Source organism: Vitis riparia, chromosome 17 (assembly GCF_004353265.1).
Source record: "Vitis riparia cultivar Riparia Gloire de Montpellier isolate 1030 chromosome 17, EGFV_Vit.rip_1.0, whole genome shotgun sequence".
Lineage (NCBI taxonomy): Eukaryota > Viridiplantae > Streptophyta > Magnoliopsida > Vitales > Vitaceae > Vitis > Vitis riparia.
In genome coordinates this window covers 10,944,196-10,972,161 of record NC_048447.1, presented here as the reverse complement: position 1 = coordinate 10,972,161, position 27,966 = coordinate 10,944,196, and the positions used below count along the sequence as shown (strand labels likewise).

The following is a 27,966-nucleotide window of genomic DNA, read 5'->3' as shown; positions in this document are numbered from 1 at the left end:
AACCCCACACCCAGGAGAAAATCAAGACACTGAACTTAACTCGCAATGCCAAACAATTTAGACAGGTGCTCATGAACTCATCGGATTAAGAAATTGAATACTTTTTCTCAAATTTTCCGAGAAAATAGCTCGGAAAGTGAGATCATTCTGGATGAAGACTCCATTCTTGGAATGTGATTTCATGTGAAGGAATAATTAAGTAATGAACAGTGGGGGAATGAAGACAACTGCTACTGTGTTTGTAAAAGTAACGATTCCCAAACAGTGGTTGCACGGAAGGAAGATTCCTGGAAATTGGCAGAACATGAATTCGCAATTATGTGTCTGTTTGGGTAGTGTGATTCTTTCACAGGTGATGGATTCTAAGAATGATCTTCGTTTGTACTCTTCGAAAAGAGTTGCTGCTGTTGTTTTTTCTGGACTTTATCAATTAATGCTTATACACACCACGACAGAATCAGTTCTGGTGCATGCTTTTCGATTCTGTTTGGATCGATGGAATATCTGAGGGAATGCATGATGTTCATAGATTCTGTTTGGATGAATGGAATGTGTGTATACATATATTATTCGGGCCTAGAGCCCAAATTGAACTACTTTGATTCCTTTTAAAAACCAAAACATTAAAAATGATATTTTCCTTATGCATGGAAAAGGTTTTTTATTTTTTATTTTATTTTATTTAATTTGGCATTTAATTATCAGTATATTCCTACCATCTTTTGCCATTTAAATAAAGTCCAAGTGAAAACATTAGGTTAAATAGGTTTTTAAAATTATTATGAAAATAAGGATATTTTCTAAAAATATATCTTAATTGTTTTTATTTATTATTTTTAATCATTGTTTTAAAAAATAGTTAAAAATATAAAAAATAATTGAAAATAAAGTATTATGGATATGAAATATTTAAAAATAAGTTGAAAATATTTAAAGATTTCAAATCGACTTTTATTTTAAAAAATATCATAACTAGTTTAAAAACGTTAAATACAAAAAATGGGTTTTGACTCAATAAAATGAAAGTATATATAAAAAAAATCTACGATTTTTTTAAATTGGTGTTATCTTCATTTATTTAAAAATAATTTAAAATATATGTATTTTTTCACCTACTCATTTAAAAAATATTAGTGAATCAAAACCCATTTTTTTTATAAAAAAAAATTCTTAAAACTTTTTTACCTTATTTAATAACTATTTTTGAAAATAATTATGAAAAATAATTTTTAAAAACAAATTTTGAAAACTGTTATTTCATGTTTTATAGAATAAATGTTTTTAATATTTTTAAATGTGTTTTTAAAATAATTTTTAAATATAATACTTTGTTTTTAATAATTTTATATATTTGTATAGTTATTTTTGAAAAATTATTTTTCAAAAACACTCTAATTTTTATTTTTAAGAATAGAAAATATAAAATAATTTTATATTATAATTAGTGTTTTCATTTTTTTTTTCTTTTAAATAATGGATAATTATACTAAAAAAACAGTTGGCAAAGGAGAACCTTTCCAAACATAACCATAAGTTCTACCTAAGAATTGATTGGGTGGTAAAGAGTGGGTGTTCCAATTCATAGTTGCCTAGAAGCAAACCAATGTGAGCAGAGTTTGTTTCGTAGGAGGCAATTTGATAAGGACCCTTGAGGATGAAGAAGGGGGTGTTGTAACCCAAAAATCCCATTTGCCCCCAACCCCACCGACACCCATTTCTAAAAGCATGTTTTATTTATTTTGATTTCTCCAAAATTTGTCAGCATGATCACAAACAAAGTAGATTCGGATAATTTCACCTAAAAGTTCGAACGGAGCCGATCAACCAACTCAATCCCTGTAAATTTCTGCGCACCTTCCTCCTCATAATCATTGTTTTAGCTTCCCCACCCCCATAATAATGTCTTCTTCATTTGGCCTTTTCCTCAATCCAACACTTCACTCAAAAATCAAAGTTTTTATCCCATTCAATCCACAATGTTTCTTAATCGAAGTGGGTGTCCAAGGAAAAAAAGGGTCTTATCAGTGGAAAATCACTCTTCGATATCATAAATTGACAGCAATTTATTTATAATTTGGCACAAATTTTATTTATTTTTGTTTGTTGCCATGAATCATGATGGAGTAGGGGTGTTCGTTACGTGAGAAAGAGCCAAGAGGGGGGAAGAGGAAAGGGGGAGTGGCCGTACGGTAACGGAAGGGGTGCAGTACAACGGGCCAATATGGGTGACTCACTGACTCAGAGAAGAGGACAAGGAGGGGGGTTGGACCCACAAGTGAAGAGTCGAGGACGCGCTTTCCATGGACCCCACTAGGGTCGTGGCTCTTACAACTCTGGGCTTCAACCCACCTCTCTAGGTTCTGGTTCTTTTTCTCTGTTCTGGTTTGCAGCCAAACCAAGATTACCCACTTTCTAAGGAATTTCACCGCGAAGCATCTTGCTAAGACGCAGCCAAATTCAGATATGGGTTGATAGGAGGTGCTGCATGTGTTTTTTGGACTTTACTCCTTCATTATCATTTATTGTTTATTCCCTCTTTCTATTTTTTCTCTTCCTTTTTGAGCCCGCATGTTGGGCGATGTTGTTCACAACCACCGCCTGCACCACCATCAATCCCACCACCACCACTGGTTCTGTTCTGTAGAGTTGGATAATGTCGCAGAAGCGCCACGCCGAGGATGGGAAGGCTCGATCGGAGGGGGGTTGTCCCGAGGATAAGAAGAGAAAGGTTCCTAGTTTGAAAAAGTAAGGGCTCTTTTTCTTTTTGTGGGTTTTTTTATATTTATTTCTGCTGTTTATTGCTATGTTTTTGTTGTTGGGTCACGAAATTTGTTGAGGGAAAGTGGGGAAATGAATGGAAAATGAAACCGGGTTTTCTTGTTTGCTGAGAATTGGTGTTGACCGGGGGTTTTCCCTTGAGGAACATGGTTTGATTCTATAGAGAAGGTCGGAATTCTCGAGGTGAAGTGGGAAAATGAAATGGGTTCACTCATTCAATGAGAATTTTGGTGAATGGGTTTCACCTCTGTCAGTATACTTGAAATTGGTTTGATATCATGGACAATTCGAATGGGCGTCTTTGTTCTTTTAGCTGCCGGAGAAAGAAAAAAAAAAAACAACTTGAAATTTGTAGAAAGTTGGAAGATGGAGGAAGAAGTCCCCAATATAGTCTTGTACTATCACTAGAAATTTATGCTTTTATTCTGTATAAAACACAATTCAAATCATTGGAAAGCTGTTAGTTACTCTCACCATCATCCTAACCTATTTAGTCTTTGTTAACTGGACTACATTTCTAAAAGAAATGTTTAGATATATTTTTGAGTTTTTGTTTATTTAATTCTCTCTCCCACCCTCTCTGTGTTATTCTCATTATTCTTATGTAGTTCTTTGAAATGTAAAAATGAAAAACGAAAAGGCTTATGCCTTTTGCCATGGCACTTGTCTCTTATCTCTTGTCTCATAAGGTTAAAATGTTAATGCTTTTGCCTCCAAAGCACTAATAAGGGGAAGAAATTTGAAAAATGAACCACTGATGCTTGTTCATATGGTGAGAGTTGAAGTTGTTTCATTTTTTATGTTGTGATACTGAAATGGGTTTTAGTAAACAAGTTTGGTTTATGCATATGGTGAAATATTGATTGGGATTTCCAGTAACTTTTGAAGAATTTAGTGATGTGTATTGAGCTATGTTGATATAGTTTCTTTCTTTTGTTTTTCTTCTACTAATTTTGATAATAATATTTTTAGTGCAATTCTGGAAGTAATGAAGATGCAGTCATCGGTCCAGCATTTGATGGAGCCGATTCTGGAGCCTTTGATTCGTAAAGTGGTAAGTGGATCCCATCAAATATTTTAGTTGCGATACTGATGAAAAGGTGTTCCCCCTTTTTTTTCTTGGAAATTATTCTTCATGAATTCCATTTAATCTGTATGTTGACCGCTTCCTTCTTTTGCATATGTATAAAATGATTCTGTATTAAAAGGATTTGTTAAGTTGCTGCAGATATAATTCACATATCAATTCCTAGGATTGATGGAGTGCATAATGCTAAGCTCTTTCAAAAATTTAAAATGTTAACATACTGCTACTGTTGGCAGATAATGTCCAATCTGTGGCAGCACTCACGATTGCTGCATTTTCTTTTCCCCTTGTAAGACAACTGATGCAAGAGCTAATTTATGAGAAAAAGGGCACTGAAAAAGCAGTTGTAAGATCCACAGTTCTTATGGTTTACTAATGGTCCAAAAACAGGCCACTCATGGACTCTACTATTGGGCTTACTAGTTCAAGTATATAAAATCAGTTCAGCACATACAGTCAATAATGATATCTTGCAAAACCACCAAAGAGCACAAGCAATAAATCTTAATTTCTCTACTGCTAATACGTTGACGCTTATAATGGTTCTTTTTGTGTTTTTCTCCTAAAGGTGGTGTTAGGCTCAAGTTTTTTATTATATTTTTTCAAGGCAAATATGTCAATTGAATGGTTGAGCAGTCCAAGAGTCTAAACTCATATCTCCATCTATTAGGTTACCATGTCATATATGTACTGGGAAAAACCTGAATAGCATCAATTAGCTCAGAATCTGGTAAATATCTGCAGTTGTTGAATCTTAGAAGGTATCATGTTAGTTGCTTAATAGGGTGTAACATTAACTGGGGGAGTCTTTAGAATGTCCTAAGTGATTGATGTGATTAAAATCTCTTGAAAGTCCTTATGTTTTAATTCATACATGATATTTTTAAAGATAGTTCTTTCTCTCTCTCTCTGTCTCTCACTCTCTCCCTTTCTCTCTATCTCTATTATTGTTCTTAAGTATTGGAGTGAAATTTTCAGACAATTTGTATTTGTATGAGTGGTTACAACTTTTTATTGCATTAACTTACCTCTATTTACTATAAATTTTGGTGGTGTACCACCATTGCAGGATCTAGTTGCATCATCATGCATGAGGGATTCTAACCTTCGTATATGATTAAAATTTTATGTCTTCTATTTCTAAAATTAATATACTTATATCTCTTTCTCTGTGAAACTAGCCTAAAACTTCACATTTTTCATGCAAACTCTATTTAACATCAACTAATTTTGCTTTATTATTTAAATCTTTTTCTATATTAGATAAATAGATCGATATGCTGCTAGATGGGGTTTTGGTCTTTTGATAGTTGCTATGGTCTCTAGGACTCTATCATGGTGTGCCTTTGTCTAGAGGTATGCATGTCATCTGAAAGCATTCTATCAGTGAATCATGGCAATAGAGGACTGATGAAATAATGTTGACATCCCATATGCTGTTGTCCTTTCTATTTCTGTAGATTGTTGTAGTCTTGATTGTATAAATAAGCAGCATAGCTTATTAATTCCTTTTGTGTTTACAGGTAAAAGAGGAAGTTGAAACGGCTCTGAGAAAGCATTTAAGCAATATGAAGCGGTAAGGAAAAATATTCTGGAAATAACATATCTTGTAATAAGAAAGTAGTGTTCATGTTAATCACTCTTGCCGATTGCTATTGAGTAATTGATTTATCTGCAAACTTTTTGTTAGGAATTTCGAGAAGGAGTTACATCCTTTTGAATCAAGAAGCTTACAATTACAATTCTCAAATGCTCTCTCTCTTCCAGTATTCACTGGTACTCGAATTGAAGGGGAAGAATGCTCTTCCATTCAAGTTGCTTTAGTTGATGGTCTTACTGGGGAAGTTGTTAAGTCTGGGCCTGAATCCTCAGCAAGGGTTGAAATAGTAGTCCTTGAGGGAGATTTTGATGGTGATGAAGGAGACAATTGGACACTTGAAGAGTTTAAGAATAACATTGTTAGAGAAAGGGAAGGAAAGAAACCCCTACTTACAGGGGATGCATTTTTAAATCTTAAAGATGGCGTTGGTTTTGTTAGTGAGATCTCCTTTACTGATAATTCAAGCTGGACAAGAAGCCGGAAGTTCAGGCTAGGGGCAAGAGTTGTGGATAACTCTGATGGAACTAGAATACGAGAAGCAAAGACAGAATCATTCATTGTCAGGGATCACCGGGGAGAATGTGAGTACTCCTGATTCTATTTTCTTCTTTTGCTTTGAGTTTATCAAAGGCTGGCATTCTATTATCTTGAAGCTGTTTGGGTCTGTTAGTCCTATTCATTCTCTAGGTTCTAATTAATCTATAGTTTCCAGATTTAGATAGAGTGCTAAATTTCCAGATTTAGATGAAGAGTACTCCATCCTCAATTATAGGCTTCTTCCTTTACTTATCAGTTGGCGGGACCTTCTATTGTCCAGGTCATCCAAATCCTCCAAATAGGTTTGAATTCTGTTTAGAGGGAGAATTGTGAGTGTCAAGGGCCGCCGTGTTTACAGTGAGGGGATCCATTTTGATGGCGGTGCATCAAACTTGATGCAAATGTGTGTGCATGTCATCTAAATTGTTTTATGCTTACTTTTAGTTCGACAGACGATAAAATTATATTGAATAACTTAGTCTATTAGTTTATATTTATACTTTGGCAAATTTCTTTTGTATGTAGAGTGCTGAGGTCCACCCATGTTAACTCATGGGGCACCACTGGTTGTAGTAAATTACTTCCAGAGGGGAAGGAACCTGCTTTTTTCCACTTACGAAAGTCTTCCAAACTTACCTGGAGACAAAAATACTGACTTAAATTCCACTCCAGAAGCATAAACAATCTTTGGTTGAGTAGAAAGAACAGAGAGAATGAGAAAATTTGCTTCTGATGTCTTTTTCTTCAACTCAACAAATCCTAGCTTGGAAAACCTCTTTCTTGTTATGGAGACACAGTGCCATGAGCGCTCTCTTAAACAGAAATTATGTAGCAGATTCTTATTACCCATATGGGCTCCTAAATTGAATCCAAGCCCAAACACTGAGAAAGAAGTTGATCTTCCAGTTTAAATAGCTTGATTAGGATAACCAAAATATGGATATTTACTTGTTTGCTGCACTTGCCTGGTGCAGTGACCATACGATCATCTCAGTTCTGTATGTAGATATGGAATGAAATAGAGTAGGAAATTCTGATTTCACTAGCATGCTTTCTGTTCATTAGGACACTCAAATATTTATGGGAACTTTGCTACTCTTGATGGTACACTTGATTGCTCCTGTATGTTCTCCAGCTTTAGTTGATAATTAGGTCTGGACATCTGCAATGAATTTATTTTATTTTTCTCTAGATGTCATTCAACTGTGAATGGAGCCTTCTTTTGTGGTTATTGTTCTTCATGGTAAGAGAGTTTGAGAATGATTTTAGAATTTGGAAGGAGCCTCCCCCTGTTGTTTGGCATGTTTTGAAAAAGCAAAACAGATAGAACCATTGAGAATGTGGCCGTTCTGACTTGATTCGAAGTTAAAATTTAGCATATTGACTCTCTATTTTACGGGGCTCCTCTTTACGCTCTCTTTTTAGGCTCTCTTTTGTGGACTTAATGTACTTATGGTTGCTTTGCCTGTTCCCCCTTCTTTTTTTATGGAAACCTTCTCACAGTACCTCATATTTATATCAGCTTTGGCCTTGTGTCCCTTTTTTTTTTTTTTTGTATGATTAAATGTTTTTTCATAAGAAAAATTACGACCTCTGATTTCTGTTTGCAGTGTACAAGAAGCACCACCCTCCATCTCTGATGGACGAAGTGTGGCGATTAGAGAAGATTGGCAAAGATGGAGCTTTCCACAAGCGTTTGAGTAGGGAAAGCATCACTACTGTAAAGGATTTTCTGACTCTACTCTATTTAGACTCACCAAGGCTCCGAAATGTAACAATCGATTATCCCTTTAATTTTTTCCCTTTTAAATACCGTTGCAATGCTAGCTAGGGTATAGTTCTTGTCTTATTACATTGATAACCTTTGAGTTGAACTCATTACCTTCTATGACTACCTTCTATGTGGTTATTCCTTCTAAAGATTGACATATTGATAAACTTATTACTGAAGTTTAAAGTGAGCTTACTGTTTTCATAAGCTCCTATCCTTTGATAAGTTGGATACCATCTATCCATTGAGGTCTTTGAAAAGTTGAGATTGTATTTGTTGCTAAAGGGAATGAAGTTCAGAATGGACAGTTTTTTCTCACCTATGAAATAAAGAGTGTCTTGTATGCTGTGCATGCCAGACACCTGATTCTTATTTGTGTTGAATATCCATTGAGACTGCCACTTTTAAATCTTAATGTAAGTGTTTGATGATCTTGGTACATGTTTGAGACTGACGTCTGTATCAATGTCCTTGTGATTTTAGTTATGTAAGGCTTTGGATATATTTTTGGGCTATGCATTAGTGATTTCAAGGGTTCTGACTACTTTAGGCAATAGTTTTCATGTCTGCAAAAGAATGAACCTTTTCACCCTCCTTGGTCTATGAAGTAATAACAATGTTTGGATGTTTGCAGATCCTTGGCACAGGTATGTCAACTAAGATGTGGGAAGTCACTGTGGAACATGCTCGGACGTGTGTAATTGATAAGAGGATTTATATGTACTGTCCTCCTGGCCCTCAGCAAAAATCTGGTGTGGTTTTCAATACTGTGGGACAACTGATGGGGCTGCTTTCAGAATGCCAGTACATTCCCAATGATAAGCTGTCTGAAACTGAAAAGGCACACTTCTTCTCACTTCAGATTTGCTTTATTTTCTTTCCCTTTTTCCTCTTCTTTTTGCATTATTAACTTCTTATGATGAAATTTGCATCAGGTTGAGGCCCATAACTTGATCAGTACTGCATTTAAACGCTGGGGAGAAGTTGTCTCTTTTGAGGATGAGAGCTCTCTTACGGGTGGTTCTTCACATTTAACAGACGTTCATCACCCAAGCTCACCCAGAACGGAGAGTTCAAATGGCAGCAAATTTCTGACTTCTCACAACATTGGTGGATTTGATTATCCACATCCTAGTGCCCCATCCCCAGATATGATTCCCTATAGTTTGGATGATTATCCCTTGCACACCATTGACAATATGGATCTTAGATATGATCAGGCCTTAAGTTTCCCAGGCCAAGTGACCAGCTCAATGATCTGTGATACAGAGTCCATGACTCAGGCTTTCTGTGATGATAATCATCTGGGATTTTTTGATGACCTTCAATCACAAACCAAACCACAGTCCCATCTACAGAGTGCTGTCAATGGCGATCTACACAGTGCTGTCAGTGGTTTTCTCATCACTCGTTCTGCAACAATTGAAGCACAAAGGAGGTGGAGAATGCTAGTAACCGTCATGAAGTTTTCAATATGTATGAATGTGGCTTTGAAGAAGACCCACCTTCGAGCTATGCACAGATACAGTTGATGGGCTGTTGGAATAAACGGTTTGGATCACCATTACAAATATGGTGGTACAGTGTTTGCTGCCCGGCTGAGCTTTGTGCACAGTTGTAGCGTGAGACAATTTGGAAACCTTATTTTGATGTGTAGATATGCAGCCAGTCTAGAAAGGTGATAGTTCCGCTAGATGGAAGTTAGAAGATGCATATTTCTTTTCAGTTTAAGTTGTGAATAGGTAGATGTTTTTCACAGAGAAGGTCTCTGCTTGTGGATACTTCAGTAGAAGCTCAAAAAACTGAACCACAATGCTTAAAATTCACTAGCTTTCATGCTGGATCATCTTTTTTGTATGGAAGCGTTTACTTAATAAATGCTACTTTTCAATACTTGAGTTGCCCTTGATTTAATGAGCATTTGGGTATTGTTTATTTTTCAGTCTTTGTTATTTATTTTGCTTATGGTGGATAAGGCTTTAGTGATGGTCATGCTTGTGGATGAAGATCATTTTAAATGCTAATCAGGCTTTTCTTGGGTGAGAAGTTGCGTGTTGCCTTTGTATGGTCCCATTTCTTCCTCATACAGATTAAAAAACCAGTAAAAGACAACTTTTTCAACAAAAGAAACAAGAGGCGCTCTTGACTAATGGCACATGAACCAATAATTCAACCCATCTGTCTGGCACAAGATAGACCCGGTTGGAATTTCAACCAGTTGGACAAATGTAGCCAACTAATTCCCCAACCAATTCCTTAAATATACCGTCATAAAGATCTGTATACGCTATCTGATCAATTTTAGTGGGGAGAATGGAGAAACAGGGAGGACATGTCATGGTTCTCACGTATCCCGCCCAGGGCCACATAAACCCACTCCTCCAATTCTCTAAGCGCTTAGCCTCCAAAGGCCTTAAGGCAACTCTAGCCACTACCCACTACACTGTGAACTTCATTCAGTCGGATGCAGTTGGAGTTGAGGCCATTTCAGATGGTTTTGATGAGGGTGGCTTCAAGCAAGCACCAAGTTTGGAGGCCTATTTGGAGTCATTTCAAGCAGTTGGTTCAAGGACTCTAGGTGAGCTCATCCTCAACTTCAATGAGTCGGCCTCACCTGTGGACTGTCTCGTATACGACTCGATCTTTCCATGGGGTCTCAGTGTGGCTAGACAGTTTGGGATATATGGAGCTGCATTCTGGACTACTTCAGCCTCGGTCTGCTCCATGTATTGGCAACTCCGGCAGGGTGTCCTGTCTCTGCCTGTGAAGCAGGAAACAGTGCCTGTGTCCATGCCTGGCCTTCCTCCTCTCCGTTTATCCGATTTGCCAGATTTTCTTGCTCAACCTGGGCACCTCTCTGCTTATATGTCAGCCGTCATGGAACAAATTTCCAGTTTAGAACAAAATGACTGGGTGTTCATGAACTCATTTGATGCGTTGGAAAGTGAGGTAAGTGTTTGATATTTTCTGCATACAGCTCTCACTCTTAGTTGTTGAACGCCTTAACACATCAACACAAAAAATGGAACGAACATGGTATTTGATAACTTTAACCAGGAATAATTCAGATTGAGGAATCTAGAGGAAAAGGAGAAAATCACAGGCTGTTCACAGGAAGAAGAAATACACCTGATCATTCTGATATTATTACAAACAGGGAATTTCATAAAGAAGTTTAATTTCCCCTTTGATTACTTTTATGATACTTTGTTTAATTATTGAAAGTTCATTAACTTCTTCACTTTTTACATTGTTCTGACCCTTGAAAAGCTGGTAAAGGCCATGTCGGGACTGTGGTCAGTGGCGATGATTGGTCCGATGGTTCCATCAGCCTACTTGGATCAACAAATTGAGGGAGATACAGTTTATGGAGCCAGTCTCTGGAAGCCAACTAATGATGAGTGCTTGGGATGGCTAGAAACAAAGCCACCCAAGTCTGTAGTCTACATCTCATTTGGAAGCATGGCAGAAATCCCAGTTAAACAGGTGGAGGAAATTGCATGGGGCCTAAAAGAGAGCGATTATCATTTCATATGGGTTGTGAAGGAGTCTGAAAGTGGGAAGTTGCCAATCAACTTTCTAAACTCAATGAATGAAACAGGGTTAGTTGTGACATGGTGTAACCAACTAGAGGTCCTAGCTCACAAAGCCGTGGGTTGCTTCGTAACACATTGTGGGTGGAACTCAATACTGGAGGGGTTAAGCCTAGGTGTGCCAATGGTGGGAATGCCACAGCGGGTCGACCAGCCAACCAATGCCAAGTTCGTGGAGGATGTGTGGAGAGCAGGAGTGAGAGCTCAGAAGGATGAAGAAGGAATTGTGACACGAAAAGAACTAGAGAAATGTATTAAGGAAATTATGGTTGGAGAAAGAAGTGAGGAGATTAAGAGGAATGCCTGTATGTGGAGAGAGTCAGCTAAAAGTGCAGTCAGCAAAGGTGGGAGCTCTGACAAGAACACTGATGAATTTGTAGGAGTGTTGCTGAAGAGAGGCAAGAAGAAACTTGATTGTTGCCTCTATTTGATGAATCAGATAACCTTGTATGGCTAATAGTCTAACATTCAGCTATCCTATAAACTATGAAGCTTCAATGGAAGTACACTATAAAATGTCTGCCTGGATTCATGACTCTGAAACTCTTGTGTTTATATAACCGTGGATGGATTTATTTTCAATTTTTTTTTTATTTGATCTAAGGCATGTAAAGATTAAATTCACTTTAGATGTGTGTTTGTGAAGATTAAACATCAAACTAGAGCAAAAGAATAATCAAATGATATATAGAAAGACCTTATCCACATTTATCTGCCAAATCATTACAATTTAGATTAACTTCAGGAATAGAAATTCCATCAACATGGCCGGCAGTGCAGACGATAAAATTTGGAAAGAATCCACTCCAATGGTTCAAATTCAAGATTCTGAACAAAAATGGATATCATAGCATATATGCATAATGGCATTGAAGCAAAATGGTGTGTTATGTGAACATAGAAGGAAACTAGAGCAATAAATGTAGAAAAACCATATGCCAATATAAACTGACAAGATTAATTGATTAATGAAATTAAGTAAAAGGTTATGTATACTAGTCGTCTCTCCTTGTGTAACAAAGTGAAGGCATGGTAAAATTGGAAATAGAATGTCAAGCATGATCTGTTCTTGAAGTGGAAAAGAGTATCTTCAGAGAGGAGTCCTATGCACCATGTAGTAGTTGCTTTTGTATATGAGCTCGCACATACAGGCTGATTTTGGAAGATGAAAATAACCATAGAAGCTGCAGGCCAGAGAATATGCCATTCAAAACCCTGACTGCCAGTAAAGTTCACATCTTACAAGTTTTGCTGTCACTGCATACTTCAACCTGTAAGGAAAACATAAAAGTCCAACACTTAACACCAATATTCTTTTTATACACAAATATGGCATTTATGATGCATATGAATTCTATCCACCGTGAGAAAGACAGAGAAAAGGCAGTAATTATAGGGAGGTGGTGATTAGTATAGAGAACAAATCCCTCAGAGTTGGTGTTCAGTTACCACTATTTGAATTGTTCGAAATTACTCCTTTATATATATATATATATCTATCTTTAATTGTGAATAAGTGTCATGGCTATTAGGAAGAGTACAGGTTAAAAAGAGTTGGTTTAGCATAATAATATAAATTAAAGCATTTCTGAATGAGAATGACCTTAAAGGCAAACTGCTTTGGGAAGTATAGTAGTGAATTGAAGAGCACCTAAGTACAACTTAAACAAAATTGTGTTTTAAATAATAAAACACAAGGGCCCAAGTGGCAAGGGGTTTGGATGGGGATGTTGGAGGCTCCTAATAAGGGAAAAAGGAATAGATCAAAAATAAAACAGGAATACTGAGACCAGAGTAATCTAAAAAACTGAAAATTTATGCCGAAAAAATCCAAACTCCCAATGTTGATAAAAGGCCCTGGTCAGGGTGGCTAAACGAATGTCATCTTCAGAATGAGAATAAGAATGATAAGACTTCTTTTCAAATCCAAAAAACATGTGAAACAAGAGCTATGTGTTCTTTTGTCCCCATCCCAAGGCTAGAAGTCAATGCAACATGTATCTCTTTTTTTCTTTTAACTATAAATGCCTGCTAGATGGGCAATGTAACAAAAACCAGCCAGCCTTGCACATGTCAGCCTAAGGTGTCTATACCTCCTTGTGCAAAACATAGTGTTGCACACAACCAAATGGAATAACTATCATAATCCATTCTCTCAAAGCCTCCTGGTAGACCCAAAATTTTCAGCCCGTGGCATAATTATTTGAAATAATACCCTTCACACTTCTAAAATAACATGGTCAATTCTGTTAGTAGTCATTTCTATAATAATATCCCATGAAAGCTAGCTAATTTATCAGATTACACAGGTATTGAAAGAACAACTACAATTTGATGTCTGACTGGAAGGAAAGAACATCCATGCAGTTTCCATATGCATACCTTGTTCTTCTTTCGTAATTCCAGAACTTCTTCTAGAGCTGGCCGACCTGAAACCATAAAAGAGATCATTTTGGCACTATATAAAACTTAAAATAAATTGAAGAAAACAGAGAATAACCATGGTAGCCATTGACAAGGTCTGAAATAAATTACTATCTCCACAATCAAGCATCCAATTGAGGTATACAACAGGATAGGAGTAAAGAAATGTTCAGAGATGGAAAAAAAATATAATTTCCTAATGCATAATCATATCAAAATTTTCTCTAGCCCCCAAAAGATCTCGTAGAAATATAATATCCATAGCTGCTCAATTTCACAACAGTGTTACTTAAAAAAGTGTATTTTGATGCAAGAGTCACAAAGCTGACACAACTATTTCATCATATAATATCCTGGAAACAAGCCTATTTTCTAGTTAAAAACTATATAAATACAAGTCGCAAATATGGCTGTATAAATGATTATGGCATTGGTGCAAAGCATGTCCAAATGGAACTTAGAGATTACAAGAGAAAATTATTTATGCAAATATCATCTACCTGTAATTTGTAGACGGTATTTAGCCCAAACACCATACACAGCATCAGCTATTGTTGCAATCTGTGAACAATAAGCTTCCTATTAAGCATGACATTGATAAAGAATAAAAAGGACAAATAAATCCTGGAACAAGACAACTTACTGGCTTATATTTGGTAATGGCGTAAACCCATCCAAGACCAACTTCTTCATACAGTCTTCTAAATGCCTGCAAATTTTCCATTAGCATGAATTTTTTCCTTGAGAAGTATGTTTTAAAATATAAGAAGTAATAAGGGAACAGTGACAGATTTCAATAATGATGCCATCCACAAATTTGCAGTCTACTTTCTAATGTTCCATTCATTCTAGGTACTATCTAATAATGTTCTTGAGTCCATGCCATTCACATCTAATGGTGAACACTTGTAGCATAGTGACAGTTGTCTACAAGTACAAGGATATCATTTTATTAAAGATTAAAAAGTTGGATACTGATATGTATATTGATTAGACAAATCAAACTCCAACTCCAACAATGGCATTACTTATGTACCAACAAGAAGGCATCAGTAGTTCCATCCTTTCTGATCAAAGAGGAGAAAGGATAAACTTGCGAAATAATTTTTTTAAAGCATTTAAAATGTGCATATTGATGGCCCCTAGTCCTGGATTGTGATTTGTAAAATGGATCAATATAATAATGATCGACTAGAATAACAGAGTCCCACAATCCTGGCCAGCATCTATTGTTCTTTTTGAAATGCAAATACGTAGCAATTGTCACGAGCATATCACATTCACAGCTTTAAACACCTTGAACCTGCCTATCAAAAAAAGAAAAGGAAAAGAGAACCTTGAACTTGTTTGGTAGGATTATTCTTTCCTAGGTTTAAAGCCAGCATACTATGATGCTTTAGTTTCTACAATGTCCTCAAGACTTCATGAATTTCACAAAGTGATTCTGCCGTCAGCAGTCTTAACTTCAACCTGGTGCCTAAGTTTAAGACCTTCTGTGAATCCAAGCAATGCTACATGCAGAGAAATTAAAAATCATTGGTTGGTGCCATTCTTAATTGGTCCTTGAATTTACTTTAAGCACCTAATAATACTAGAACTTTGGAGTTTCGAATTGAAGTTACATTTTGCTTCACAAAATGATGGATTGAGTAATCTAGAACAAGACAAAACTACACTTTTACATGATGCAGATTTAGAAGAAAAATTTATTACATTTAAAAGTAAAAAGGAAAATAAAGTTCTCTGGCACTACTAATATTCATGTATTAAAACTCAAAAGAATTATGAAAAAGAAAGAGAGTATTAACAGTTAGAAATAGGGCATACTTCAACATCCGTGACTACAGTTCCATCTGACTGGATTGCATGAATTCTTCCCATAACCTAACCAACAGACAAATTTTGTTATAACATCGCAGAAGATATGAGTCATATGACAAAATGCTGCACTATATCTTAAGTTTTCGATGAAACCCTCAACATTTTATATTCTTTTTCCTTCTTAAAGCCATAACACTTCAGTGAGATATGGTTCTTGTTGGAAGGTTCTCCAAGGAATTATTGTTTGGGTTCTTGCTACAAGGTTCTCCATGGAATCATTGTTTTCCAGTCTCATTAACAAGAATTCACAAAAGGAATAGAAAATGCAGAGAAGACGCACAAAAAAGTCCTCAATTTAAATAATCCAAATCATCACCATGCTCCTTTTGTCTTATGAGCTCAGCAAGACAAATCACAGAACAGGTGCAAGAAGCTAAATTTCAAAGAAAAAAGCAATTGCTCTGAACTAGTAAGTTATGACTATTGTGTTTCATGGGAAAGTCACAAGAATAGAAACTAACATCAATTTTATTCGGTTCCAACCTAAGGCATTTGAAGTTCTCTGAGGATTAATATGTTACATTAATGCCAACAATGGAATCAAATTTCCAGTAATCATATGAAAATTCACATCCATAATCTTTAATTCAAGTAAACTGCCACTGCCAGCCAACCTGGGCAACTTCTACCTAACAGTATAGAAACCCAAATTATGCATTTAACATACAGTTTTGTAGTCAAGGCCTTGATTCTCCTCAGGGGAGTAATCATCAGAACTAATGTCAACAAATTTGATAGCCCCATACTGCTTATTCCTCTCCCTCAGCATGTTCACCTGACACCATCACAACCAAAATTAAACCAACATCAATAAGAAAACCACTTCACTAACATAAACCCAAGGATTCAAAACCCAAAATTAAAAGAAAAAGAGGGTTGGTCCACTCAAACCTCACGCATACAAAGCGGGCATTCCCCATCATAGAGCATCTTAATCTTCCAATCTTGATATGATTTTTCTTCACCTGCTTTCTTGGGAGCCACTGCTTCTGCCGTGGCCCCATGGATTGCACGAATTGGGTATCTCAATCCCGCCACTAAGATCAAAAGAACCAATGTAACAGATCAAAACACTGAACATTTCATATTATATGTATGCATAAGCAGGAGTTGAGAGAAATAAAGATTACCAGTGGGGTATGAGATGAATTTATGAAGAGGGTTTGAAGCAGAGCCATGAAATCTGGTTCTGATAGAAGGGCTTCCATGTTTTCCAATGCAAACTGATGCAGCGGTTGTGAGCCGCGACGCCATTGCGGTGGAACTTTAAACCGTTTTAGCTTTCTCCGCTTGTTTTTGCGCAACTGTTTTTTCTTTATTTATTCACTATTATTATTATTATTATTATTATTATTATTATTATTATTATTATTATTTTTGTGTTCAGAAGCGTTGTACACGTGGCGCCATGGGCTCCAACCAAATTTCCTCCAGGGGCTTGAATAAGTATTATTTGCTTCCGTATCCTCAACGTGGCCGCAGAGAAGGACAACATTAATAATAGGGTTAACTTGGGGGCACCACTGCAAAACCTCCTTTTTACAAATTCAGATTCTCTCTCGCCAGTCGCAACACTGTGCAGCTCTCTTCCACTCGAGCTCTCTGGCCATGGCGTTCCTCCTTAACAAAGCCACTGCGCTCTCTCATTTTCGATCTCATTCTCAGGTAATTTTATTTCACTATGTTGAATTTTTCTCTCTCCTCAATCTCTCTTTCTAAATTTTGATTTCTGATTAGCAGAAGACGGAGGACTCTTTTTCTCTCTCGCGTCGCGGATTCCACGTCGAGCCCGGGCCTCGCGAGAAAGCTGTGCGTATCGCTTGTGTTTTCTCTCTATTTATCTGTGTCACTGTTTTTCATTACTGCTTGATTCATTGGGATCGGCTCTGCCACTTGCTTTCTTTGGTTTGGTTTTCTTGATTCGTTAGGGTTTGAAATGCCTTTCTCGATTTTTTTTTTGAGAAATTTTGACAACATTAGCGGTTCCTGGTGTAGATCGCTAGATTTGGTTAGTAAATGGAGATCATTTGACTTCGGGCTATTGGATTTGTAGTCGAGGGGACTCAGGGGAGAATTGGGTACGACTTACGAATGTGGATTTTACCAGGAAAACGGTGGAGTTCGGAATGAGTTTAATATTTAGGCTTAAGATATATTACTTTCCGATGTTATCATTCTTTCTCCCCAACATTTGGATAAAAGGAATTGGCATAGAACTTTTTCCTGTTTCGATTCTTCACCATCCAAAAAGCAAAATGAAATCCAGTCCTTGCCTTCCCATTCATTAAAATCCCCTTCTCTCATGTTTTAGTGATATCAAATTCATGTACCTTTTTGGAGCTTCTATTATTAGATGGTCATTCATCACTCTTATTAAAGCTTCAGCTTCCTATAGTCTTTCTATACAATAGAGAGACTGAAATGGTGTTAAGTGGATTATTTGCAACCTGAGAGGAATTATTTGTAAGTTTGACATTGAAAAGGCTTATGACCATATAGGTTGGAGTTTTGTCCTTACTTTGGTGGATAAAATGGGTATTAGAGCTAAGTGGATTAGTTGGATCAAATGGTGTATCTCCACGGCACTGTTCTTTGTCTTGGTAAATGGTTCACCCTCAGGTTTCTTCCAAAGCTCTAGGGGGTTGAGACAAGGAGACCCCTTATTCCCTTTCCATTTCATTCTAGTAATGGAGACTCTTTCTTGCATTCTTAGCAAGGCAAAAGAAGGGGGTTACATTGATGGTTTCTTAGTAAAGGGTAGAAATGGGTTGGGCGTGGGGGTATCCCATTTGTTATTTGCAAACGATTCCCTCATTCTTTGTGATGCTAACAAGGGGAAGTTAGAGCACTTGAGTTGGGTCTTTATGTGGTTTGAAACATTATCAAGGCTAAAGATCAACCTGGAGAAGAGTGAATTGATCTTTGTTGGGGATGCCCCTAACATGGAGGAGCTTGTTGGGATCCTAGGCTGAAGGTGGGTGCTCTTCCAACCACCTATTTAGGCCTTTTTTTGGGTACCCCTACAAGTTCTTTAGGGTTTGGGAAAGGGTTGAAAAACATGTTCAGAAAAGGCTTTGCTTTGTGGAAGAGACGGTATCTTTCAAATGAGGGGAAGACTGACTTTGATAAAAAGTACTTTGTTCAGTTTATCGTTTTATTTCATGTCCCTATCCACCGTCCTAAAAAGGGTAGCACGTTGTTTCACAAGCCTCATTTGGTAAATTGGGTAGTTGTTTGTAGGAAAAACAAAAAGGGGGATTGGACATCAGAAACCTATCAATCCTTAATAAGGCTCTCTTGGGAAAATGGTCGTGGGGATTTGTGTATGAAATTAACCCTCCTTCTTTGGAAACGGGTAATTGTAGGGAAATACGGGTAGGAAGAAAGGGGGTGGTGCACTAAAGAAGTGAAAGAAGGGTATGGAGTGGGCATATGGAAGACAATCAGAAGAGGTTGGGAGGTGCTGTAAGATAGAATAGGTTTCAAGGTTAGCTCTAGCAACAAGGTGAATTTCTGGTTAGACAAGTGGTGTGGAGACACAACTTTGAGGGACTCATTTCTGATTCTTTATTCTACAGCCTCTTCAAAAGTTGTTTAGGTGATTGATGTATGGGACGTGGTAGTAAGGGCCTAAGGTTTGTTAGATAGTTGCATGATTGGGAGTTGGAGGAGGTTGATGAATTTTTTGGGAGATTGTATGACCATTTTATTAGCTTGGACTCTGAGGATATTATGGTGTGATTGGGGTCAAAGAATGGTAATTTCTTTGTTAAATCATATCACTCCTCTTTGGCAAGTGAATAGAGCCTTTCCCTCATGATATAGTATGGAATTCTTGGGTCTCGGTGAGAGTTGCTTCTTTGCTTGGGAGGCAACTTGGGTCAGGATTTTGACCCTGGATCAGCTCAGAAGGAGAGGTTAGAGGATTCCTAATGGATACTAAATGCGCAAAGAAGAAGAAGAAACAAGTGATCATATTATTCCTCATTGCACAAAAGCACTCGTTTTGTGGTAGTTAATTTTTGCTCTATTTGGTGTACAATGAGTGATGCACTCTTTAGTTAGGTGGTTTCTCTTAAGTTTACGTGGATCTTTTGTTGGAAAAAGAAAAAGAAAAAGAAAAAAAGGCTTGGAAGACCGCTTTGTTATGCGTGTTCATGACCATATGGGGGGAGAGAAATAGGATAACATTCAATAATTGTGAAAGTTTGGACCAAACAATTAAAAGTTCGTTCTTGAATCTTTTTTGGGAGTGGGTAAGATCATATATTGGGGATGACTCTTTATCATTGTTAGAGTTTGTGGACTAGATAGGCTCTTTGTAGGGCACGGTTGCTGGTTTTTGTGTTCTTGTTCTTTTTTTTGGTTTTTTGGTTACTTTGTATACATCATGTATACTCCATTTTTACTCTAATGCATCTACACTTATAACAAAAAAAGTCTCTCTATATAATTCTACCTGGGGTTCATATGCCTTGTTTTATTAGTGCCCTCCTAATATTATTGTATAAATCTAATGCTTTTACATCAACAACTCCCTTCTTTGCATATTTATCTATAATTATCCTTCATTTTCATGCTTTTCTTTTTCTGTGGTGAACCAATGTTTGCATTTGCATTGTGGAAAATAAAGTTTGTATTTTTTGGTGTTTATCTAGCTTGCTCTTTTGATTCCTGCTTAGCTTCTTGCAACTGAAAATTCTTCTTTTGTACATTCTCCTTTGCTGCACAATGGTGGAAATGGGTTGCATCTTTGTTGCTGCTTTTACTCGAGTATACTGCTTCTTCATAATACAGTTTCAAATACCTGTAGATGCATTATTATCTTCAATACCTACAAGTGTTGATCCATGTGTTGTAAAATATTTTTCCAAACTTCCAAGTTTTTCTACTTTTTACCATTTTCTGAACTGGTAATGTACCTGATTAATATTGATATGTATTCTGTATTCCTTAGAAAAGCATATATGAATGCTTTTCTCTTAATCGACATGCATACACAGGTATGTGTGCATGTGTGTGTTAAGCATATTCTTGTACGGTCTGGGGCTTCACTCTGGTGGTCAATATTAACAATATGGTAGTCAACTATGTCAGAACCTTTACATCAAATATAGTGCCTTATATTTCTCTTCCATCATCCAACATTTCATTTTTGTTATTAAGTTCATCTCCACTCCAGTGCATGACCAATATTTCTCATTCTACAAGTATGCTTCAAGCTATTTCATATGCATAGTTTCTTCAGGAATTATCTGTGCAACTGTAGGCTTTTTTAGTTCATCTAAACCACACAAAATGATGGACTACTTTGAGAGAGAACCATTTCCTATGTCATGCCAAGTTGCATTTATTTTGTAATTTCTGCATGTCAGAAAGTTATAATTGATATTTGATTTCTTTAGGTTCACTCATACATCATGTTGAACTAACTCGGTTAGTATGCAGCTCTTGGCGGACGACCCATCTCTAAAGCGATTCAAATCACACAAGAGGAATGTGTGGCGACTTAAAAGGGTTGGAGATGTTCTCACAATCGTTGTTGTAGCTGGTATGAGGGTCTCTTAACTACAAATTGAAAAAACTGGTTTGGGTGTCCTTTTGAGCAAACTTCTCTATGAAAATTAACTGGGTTTCCTATGATGCAGATTTGACACTATTAATCTTTGATATATGCTGCCAAATGATTATATGCTTTTAACACTAATTTAATGAATCTTTGTGCTTTAATATTGTAGTTGGAAGGGACACTAGTTTAAATGTTAAAATGTTGCATGCATGGTTTTAAGAGTCACCAGGGACACATATGGTGCAAAGGTCTCCTATGGCCTAGGTGCAAGGTGCAACCAAGGCATGCTCCTAAGCAAAGTGACATGCAACCTAGGCACATGCAATCAATGGAATTTTTTTAAATTTGGACATGTAAGCATTTGTCATTTACTCATATTATCAATATAATCCAAAATTTCAATCAAAGCAACAAAAACACAAGATTCCAAGCAGTTAAAATAGGTATCCAACAAAAAACAATGCAATGACATAAAATTTAATATGAAGTTAGAAATTTTAAGCACAAAAAATGTGAGAAAAAAAGAAAATCTATTTGAACTATTTGGGTGCTGAGAACTAGAAACCAAATGATTTTTTATTTTTTGATAGGCAATAAACCAAAGGAAAATTTAATCACTTTTTAGGGGTTGCCATTGTTTTGTCCCCACTATTTAGCTTTACAAAGGGGCCAAAATGACTGAGGTAAAAAAAAAACATTAATAATAATAAATAATAAATGAATAAAAACCAAAAAAAAAATTAGGCTAACCTCATCAAGGCAGGCCTTTACAGATGAGGTGTGATAGCTGGGGGTCACTGTGCTTGAGGCCTAACTGCTCCTTTATAACCGTGTTTGTCTGATGTTACCATGTTATCACTGATTATTCTCCTATAGTGGTCACGATATTCTCTCTTATCAACATTAGCTGAATTACTTGTCTCACAGGTCTCTTTGTCATGCCTGTTAATTTTCCAGGAATATAAGTGAATATGTTCGACATTCCCCTTACACCAACAACACCACCACCAAATCCCACTTTTAGGGGTCAATGACAAAAATCTGGTTACACCATCCTATTCTACATGGAGATATATTTATGTTTGAATTGACTTCTTGGATGACAGAAGCTATTTTCTGGATGCATTTGAATAATTTTGTTGAAAGAGCTTATAATTGAGTTTAACATGAAAGCAAGGACAATTTTGTTTCTTGTGGAAGCCCCTTTTTAACTTATTTAAGAAGTTTTTTCATGTTTAAAAAGACTTTGAAATACCAATATATTCAAATTTGAAAATATGGTTTCAACTTCTAACTTAAACCAAAAGTAAGAAGCTATAGAAAATGAGACTTAAATCATAAACTATGGTGTCCTTTATTAAATATCTTCGTCCTTGTTCCTGTGACCTTGTTCTTATACTTACACCCTCTGCTACTTGAAATCCCTTACCTATTGGATTGGATAGAGGCACCATTTCCATCTCTGTTCTGTAGAAGCTTTGAGTTTCATTATGATTTTAGATTGGTATAATGTTTCTTAGTGTGGAGAAGAAAAGTACTTATATTACAGTGTTCTTATGTGAGAGCTCTCATGTGCTTTTTTATGTATGTTCGTTTCAGGCTGTTGCTATGAAATTTATGTGAAAGCAGTGATGCGAGAAGAAGCTAGGAAACAGGCAGCTGCAAATGAGATTGCATAGTGAAATGTGTGTTTCCATGGCGCTGCTTTCTGTTTGTCCAGTAACATCATAAGATCCTTAGGTTTTGCCTGTGTTGAATAAGAAGGATAACATGTTATGCCGATTTTCTTCTACTGCAAAAAAAAAAAATTCTGCTCATTTGACCTTTATCATTTTGAGTCTAATAATTATGTCCTAACTCCTAAGAATGTCTTTATAACCATTTGGGTGAAAATGGTAATGGTAGTCCTTCAGCAATTACTGTTTTAGCTGAAGGTGGTGCCCCAGATGATTAGGTCTCTGAACTCCAACTTGGGACATTTAAAAGAAAACTGATTGCACAGCGCTTAATGTTTATGTCAACTCCTTTCGCCTTAGCCCATATGTTCTTGACAACATCCTTTGTAGAACAATTCAATTGTGCTGGAAACGCATTTAAGTCTTCAGATCTTCATCATGCTTAGGTTCATTGTGCTGGAGCTGCAGTGGGAGCTCATACTCATATTTTCCAATTTTGTTTTCCTTTTTGAAAAAGGCAGGTGAATGGAAACATGAATGCTCGTACCCTGTTGGTGTGTTCCCACGGAGAATAAAAAAAGGTTGCAGGTATCAGTCTCTTTTTAGCATAGTTTATAGCATATGTATAGGGTAAAAGATTGTCGCATAGGCACCCACCATCACCACCACTACCACCAACAATTGAGACCATGACTCAAGTCTCATTCTTCGTCTCGTTAAATAAGACTTTATTGACGCAAAATAAGGTTTTCATAAATAAGAGAGGGCAGGGGTCTCCAATTTGGTATGTTTCAAGTCGAAGGAAAATTATTAGGGAAATTTATTCGATCTCAGTATCAGCCATTTAATAAATGTATCATAAATGCAATCCGTTTCATAAATTACAAGCACTTCAGTTACCGGGAACTTCGGCTTTAATTAGCATTACAACATATTGTCAGCGTCAAGGATTCAAATTTAAGACAATAGCTGAATTAAACTTCAAAATTTGAACACATCCCCTCTTACTCCCAACTTATTTATGAATGAATTTAGTAAAGTAGGCCAAGTTTCAAGTGACCCACATTAGAAATGCCCATGATATAAAATCCGAATCCAAACCGCTTTTTTGAAAACAAAAAGAAAAGGAAGAAAAAGCAGGTGAGTTGCTTTTTCAAATCAAGGAGAATGATTGAGTGGAGTCGCGCCTATTCATTCACTCCATCACTTTCTTACTTTCTTATTATATATTATACAATGACAAAAAAGGCTTTCAAATTTAATTCCTGAGAATAAAAAATAAAAAAAAATCCTACACGTCATCATACCCGCCCAGACAGACGCATTACAGCGCAATCCACCAAAATCAATTTACTGAGATGATACTTTTTCCCCTACAGAAATCCACGCGCTTTCGATGTTCGTTTGAATCACTCCCCCGAACATATATGACCGCGAAATAAGAGCAGTGTCATTAACGGGCTAGCGGTCGAGAGTGGAACAGCGAATCAACTTCGTGAAAACCGCGATTTGTTCTAATCTATGTACTAGATGCTTACTCTGTGGCCGGGGCAAATTCTCTATTCTTCTGACACCTGTATATATAGAGGGGTGTTATCGTAATTCGAAAATAGGCATGGCGTTCTCGTTATTACCAAAATGACCCTAGAAATGGACAGCTAATATTTGCGGAAGGTCAATAACTCAATATAGAAACGCCTGAGCTGCGACTCTGTGACTGTGTCTGAGCTGTAAGCCGAAGGAGAGAGAGAGAAAGTCTCTGTTTCTGAATTTCATCAATCTTATCTCGGAAAATTGAGTTGTATTTGAGGGTGGTGGAGTTGAGGAAGATCTGAGATGGCAACTTTTGCAGGGACTACCCAGAAGTGTAAGGCCTGTGAGAAGACTGTGTACTTGGTGGATGAGCTCACTGCTGATAACAAGGTCTACCACAAGGCCTGCTTCAGATGCCACCACTGCAAGGGCACTCTCAAGGTCACTCTCTCTCTCCATCTCCATCTCCATCCCCATCCCCATGCTATTGACTTCTCTGGATTTCATCTTTTCTTATGTTTTTTCTTGGTTCTCCTTATGATTGAAGAAATCAAAATGTGTACCCAATTATTTATTTGTTTGATTTAGTGTTTAATTCTTGAATTTTTTTTTTCTCACATGGGTTCTGTTCATAAGTGATGTTGATGGGCTTGTTTTGATGTTGTCTATGTTAAGAGATCGTAGTGTTGTATTTGGAGGATATGTTTTCAAGTTTGGTGATGATGATGACGATGGGATTCGTTTGCTCTGTTTGACAATTTAAGTCTTTTAGATCAGGAATTTTTCCTTGTTTAAGTAGGATCAGACATGGGGTTTTATTATTTGAACTTCAATTATTCTTGTTGCTGCATGAAGGAGTCCAATTAGGTCATCTTTTGATATGGTTGTTTGAATCCATCGGACATTCATTCCAATGTGTTTTTTGTCGGTTGGCAAGAGATGATTTTGGTCAGCATTCAAAATTTCCCTCAGATCATTAATGGAAATGTTGTTTCTTATTAGTTTTTATCAGAAAAGGTTTTGTTATGTCACTGATGCCTTCCTGAACATCTTGTTGCTCGTTGTCTGCATTCAAATATCTTCCAAGCTTTTCGATCAGTTGCTTTCGAAATCATTCGAGAATTGTTTCCTTATAAGTGGTCAAGTGGGTGAATTATACTTCACAAAATTAGAATTGAAGAAAACCAATCAAACAAATTTTAGGTTCCTGTTTTTTCTAATAAGATTGCCAGGGAAATGGCAGAGGACCCATCTGGGTGATGGAGACAGTGTGATTAGATAGAGACCATACAAAGATCTATTCTGTCCTCCTTATGATTCTCAGCCAAGAAAGTTTACTTGCCTAATATCAATATCATGGTGCCAGTATAGTATAAACAAAGGCACCGTTAGGATCAATCCAGAGGTGGGACAGCCCAACATGTGACTCCCATCTGGCATACCTTTGCTTGGTCTGTGGCTGACTTAGTTTTAGATGCATTTTGCAATTTAAATAATACAGATATTGCAATTTCAACATTATGAATGTTTCGCACAATGTCATAGTTGGTATAAATTCAGTTTTGCATGTCACATTTGGAAAATGTAGACATATGGAAAAAAAAAAAAAAAAAAAAAAAAAGCTGCTTATAACAGCCTAAAAATTTGATGTTGGTATGACTTTGGTGACAATTTGGATTTGTACATATTAGTATGCTGAGACCTGTTTTATGTCACCTGAGTTTTGGCATTGATGGCATAAAGATGTGAAATTCTTTGGTGATTCTCTTTCAAGTATTTTCTTATATCAGAAAATACCAAAAAAAAAATTGATGTTTCGTTTCAATAGTTTATACTTAATTGATGTGTTTGAACAGTTTTTTCCTGCTTTTTTTGTCTAAATTTTCACGTTCTTTGTCTTTGCAGCTGAGTAACTATTCCTCCTTTGAGGGTGTGTTGTATTGTAAACCTCACTTTGATCAATTGTTTAAGATGACTGGCAGCTTGGATAAGAGTTTTGAAGGTGCTTAGCCCTCATTAAGTTGTCCTTACAGTCCCTTTTATGCACTTCTGTTAAGCTCATCATTTTTTTCTTTGTTTGTTTATTTCTCTTGATTCCTGTCATCCAGGAGCTCCCAAGACCGTCAGATCTGTTGATCAGGTACTCTGCCGTCCCAATTTTAACTTTTCTCTTCAAGACCTACAACATTTATTGAGGAGTTATTGACTTCTTTATATTGAGTTGTTTCTAATATTGAGTGCACTGGTGCAGGGCCAAACAAATAGCAAAGTTTCAAGTATGTTTGCTGGAACTCAAGAGAAATGTGTTGCCTGCAAAAAAACTGTTTACCCCATTGAAAAGGTATGCATTAGCGATTTTGTAAAAGAAATACATTTTGAGCCTTGCAGACCAAACTGATCTTTATGTTTTACAAAATTCTTTGAGAAGCATTGTTATTCTACCATCCTTAACTATCTGCACTAGATAATTGTATTGTTTGTTGTACTTTTCCATGTCCACGAATATTAATCCCTTGCTAGTAGAAACTTGTAGAATCCAGTGTTTTAAAACCAGATCCCAGCAAGCGGTTATCTTTTGGAATTCGACTTGAACCTATCTAATCCAACCTTAGTTGATAATAGTGTAACATAATGTGATTGCCAGATATCATTTGCCCAAAAGTATATTAACTGCTCCTTCATAAAAGCCTTATGAATCCTGACTGCTGTTCCTTTCAGGTGGGGGTGGATGGCACGTCTTACCATAAGGCTTGCTTCAGGTGCACCCATGGAGGCTGTACAATCAGCCCATCAAACTACATAGCCCATGAGCATCGGCTCTACTGTAGGCACCACCATTCCCAACTCTTCAAGGAGAAGGGGAACTTCAGCCAACTGGACAAGCAGGAGCAAGTTAAAGGGGGTGACTGAAATTCTGAGAACGTAGCAGCAAAGCGACACTGTTAAAGTTTTCATGTTAGTGTGATACTGTAACATCACATCCAAAGGGGTTTTCTAAGAACCGGATGCAACTGTTAAAGTATAGTAGAAGAGATAATGGGATTGCCTTCTTTTTCTACATAGATATATATATGTGTTATTTCTTGAAGAATATTCACTATTGAAGTCTCAGTTTTTCACATTTTGAGTGTGAGGTTTTGAATGAATAATAATTAGAGAGGTGGGGTTATCTCCTTTCAATAAACAATATGTGGCAAGCCCAAAGGTCTTTTGTTTGTGTTTTCATATGAAGCTTGTTATGACTTTTCCTTCTCTCTGTCCATTGCTTTGCTCTTAAACCAAGCTGTTTTTTAAGATGCCTTTGATGCACATACAATTTGTCTTGAATTTGTTGCCATTAAGATATGTTTCTATCCTTTGTTATTGCTTGAACTTCTCTTTCTGCTGCAGTTTGCATATTGTCTAGATTCCTTTGAAAGAATGGGGAACCCAAATGCCTAAAACTGGCTTCATTTCTCATACAAAATGTACTATAAGAATGGGACAGCTTAATTCCTGTCATAATCTTGGGTGAAAT

At 36.7% G+C, this 27,966-nt stretch overlaps 5 protein-coding genes across 6 annotated transcripts; 4 read left to right on the top strand and 1 right to left on the bottom strand.

Annotated features, from left to right (window-relative positions):
* The first annotated feature begins 1,659 nt into the window (after positions 1 to 1,659).
* On the top strand, positions 1,660 to 9,666 carry LOC117934502 (calmodulin-binding protein 60 A). Of its 2 annotated transcripts, none has more exons than XM_034856213.1 (8): positions 1,660 to 2,478; positions 2,645 to 2,745; positions 3,751 to 3,832; positions 5,389 to 5,441; positions 5,556 to 6,046; positions 7,613 to 7,773; positions 8,408 to 8,614; positions 8,709 to 9,666. In XM_034856213.1, the coding sequence occupies exons 2-8, from the start codon at positions 2,654 to 2,656 to the stop codon at positions 9,303 to 9,305; spliced, it is 1,683 nt and encodes a 560-aa protein (XP_034712104.1). In that variant the 5' UTR covers positions 1,660 to 2,478; positions 2,645 to 2,653; the 3' UTR covers positions 9,306 to 9,666. The 2 variants fall into 2 exon arrangements, with proteins under 2 accessions (XP_034712104.1, XP_034712103.1); XM_034856212.1 differs by having other exon boundaries at positions 1,662 to 1,838; positions 2,128 to 2,745.
* Positions 9,667 to 9,810: 144 nt separating this feature from the next.
* LOC117934503 (UDP-glycosyltransferase 74B1-like) lies at positions 9,811 to 11,952 on the top strand. Its single transcript, XM_034856214.1, has 2 exons — positions 9,811 to 10,722; positions 11,044 to 11,952. Exons 1-2 carry the CDS (start codon positions 10,087 to 10,089, stop codon positions 11,821 to 11,823), a joined length of 1,416 nt encoding a protein of 471 aa, XP_034712105.1. The 5' UTR covers positions 9,811 to 10,086; the 3' UTR covers positions 11,824 to 11,952.
* A 348-nt stretch (positions 11,953 to 12,300) lies between these two features.
* LOC117934504 (uncharacterized protein At5g50100, chloroplastic) lies at positions 12,301 to 16,972 on the bottom strand. Its single transcript, XM_034856216.1, has 8 exons — positions 16,802 to 16,972; positions 16,563 to 16,708; positions 16,339 to 16,446; positions 15,618 to 15,674; positions 14,434 to 14,499; positions 14,291 to 14,351; positions 13,749 to 13,795; positions 12,301 to 12,637 (listed from the first exon to the last, which is right to left on the bottom strand). Exons 1-8 carry the CDS (start codon positions 16,923 to 16,925, stop codon positions 12,599 to 12,601), a joined length of 648 nt encoding a protein of 215 aa, XP_034712107.1. The 5' UTR covers positions 16,926 to 16,972; the 3' UTR covers positions 12,301 to 12,598.
* A 251-nt stretch (positions 16,973 to 17,223) lies between these two features.
* Positions 17,224 to 23,344, top strand: LOC117934418 (succinate dehydrogenase subunit 7B, mitochondrial-like). Its single transcript, XM_034856094.1, has 4 exons — positions 17,224 to 17,336; positions 17,412 to 17,480; positions 21,120 to 21,222; positions 22,840 to 23,344. Exons 1-4 carry the CDS (start codon positions 17,280 to 17,282, stop codon positions 22,917 to 22,919), a joined length of 309 nt encoding a protein of 102 aa, XP_034711985.1. The 5' UTR covers positions 17,224 to 17,279; the 3' UTR covers positions 22,920 to 23,344.
* A 1,289-nt stretch (positions 23,345 to 24,633) lies between these two features.
* On the top strand, positions 24,634 to 27,633 carry LOC117934417 (LIM domain-containing protein WLIM1-like). Its single transcript, XM_034856093.1, has 5 exons — positions 24,634 to 24,890; positions 26,355 to 26,451; positions 26,558 to 26,589; positions 26,701 to 26,790; positions 27,168 to 27,633. The coding sequence occupies exons 1-5, from the start codon at positions 24,753 to 24,755 to the stop codon at positions 27,357 to 27,359; spliced, it is 549 nt and encodes a 182-aa protein (XP_034711984.1). The 5' UTR covers positions 24,634 to 24,752; the 3' UTR covers positions 27,360 to 27,633.
* Positions 27,634 to 27,966: the final 333 nt, after the last annotated feature.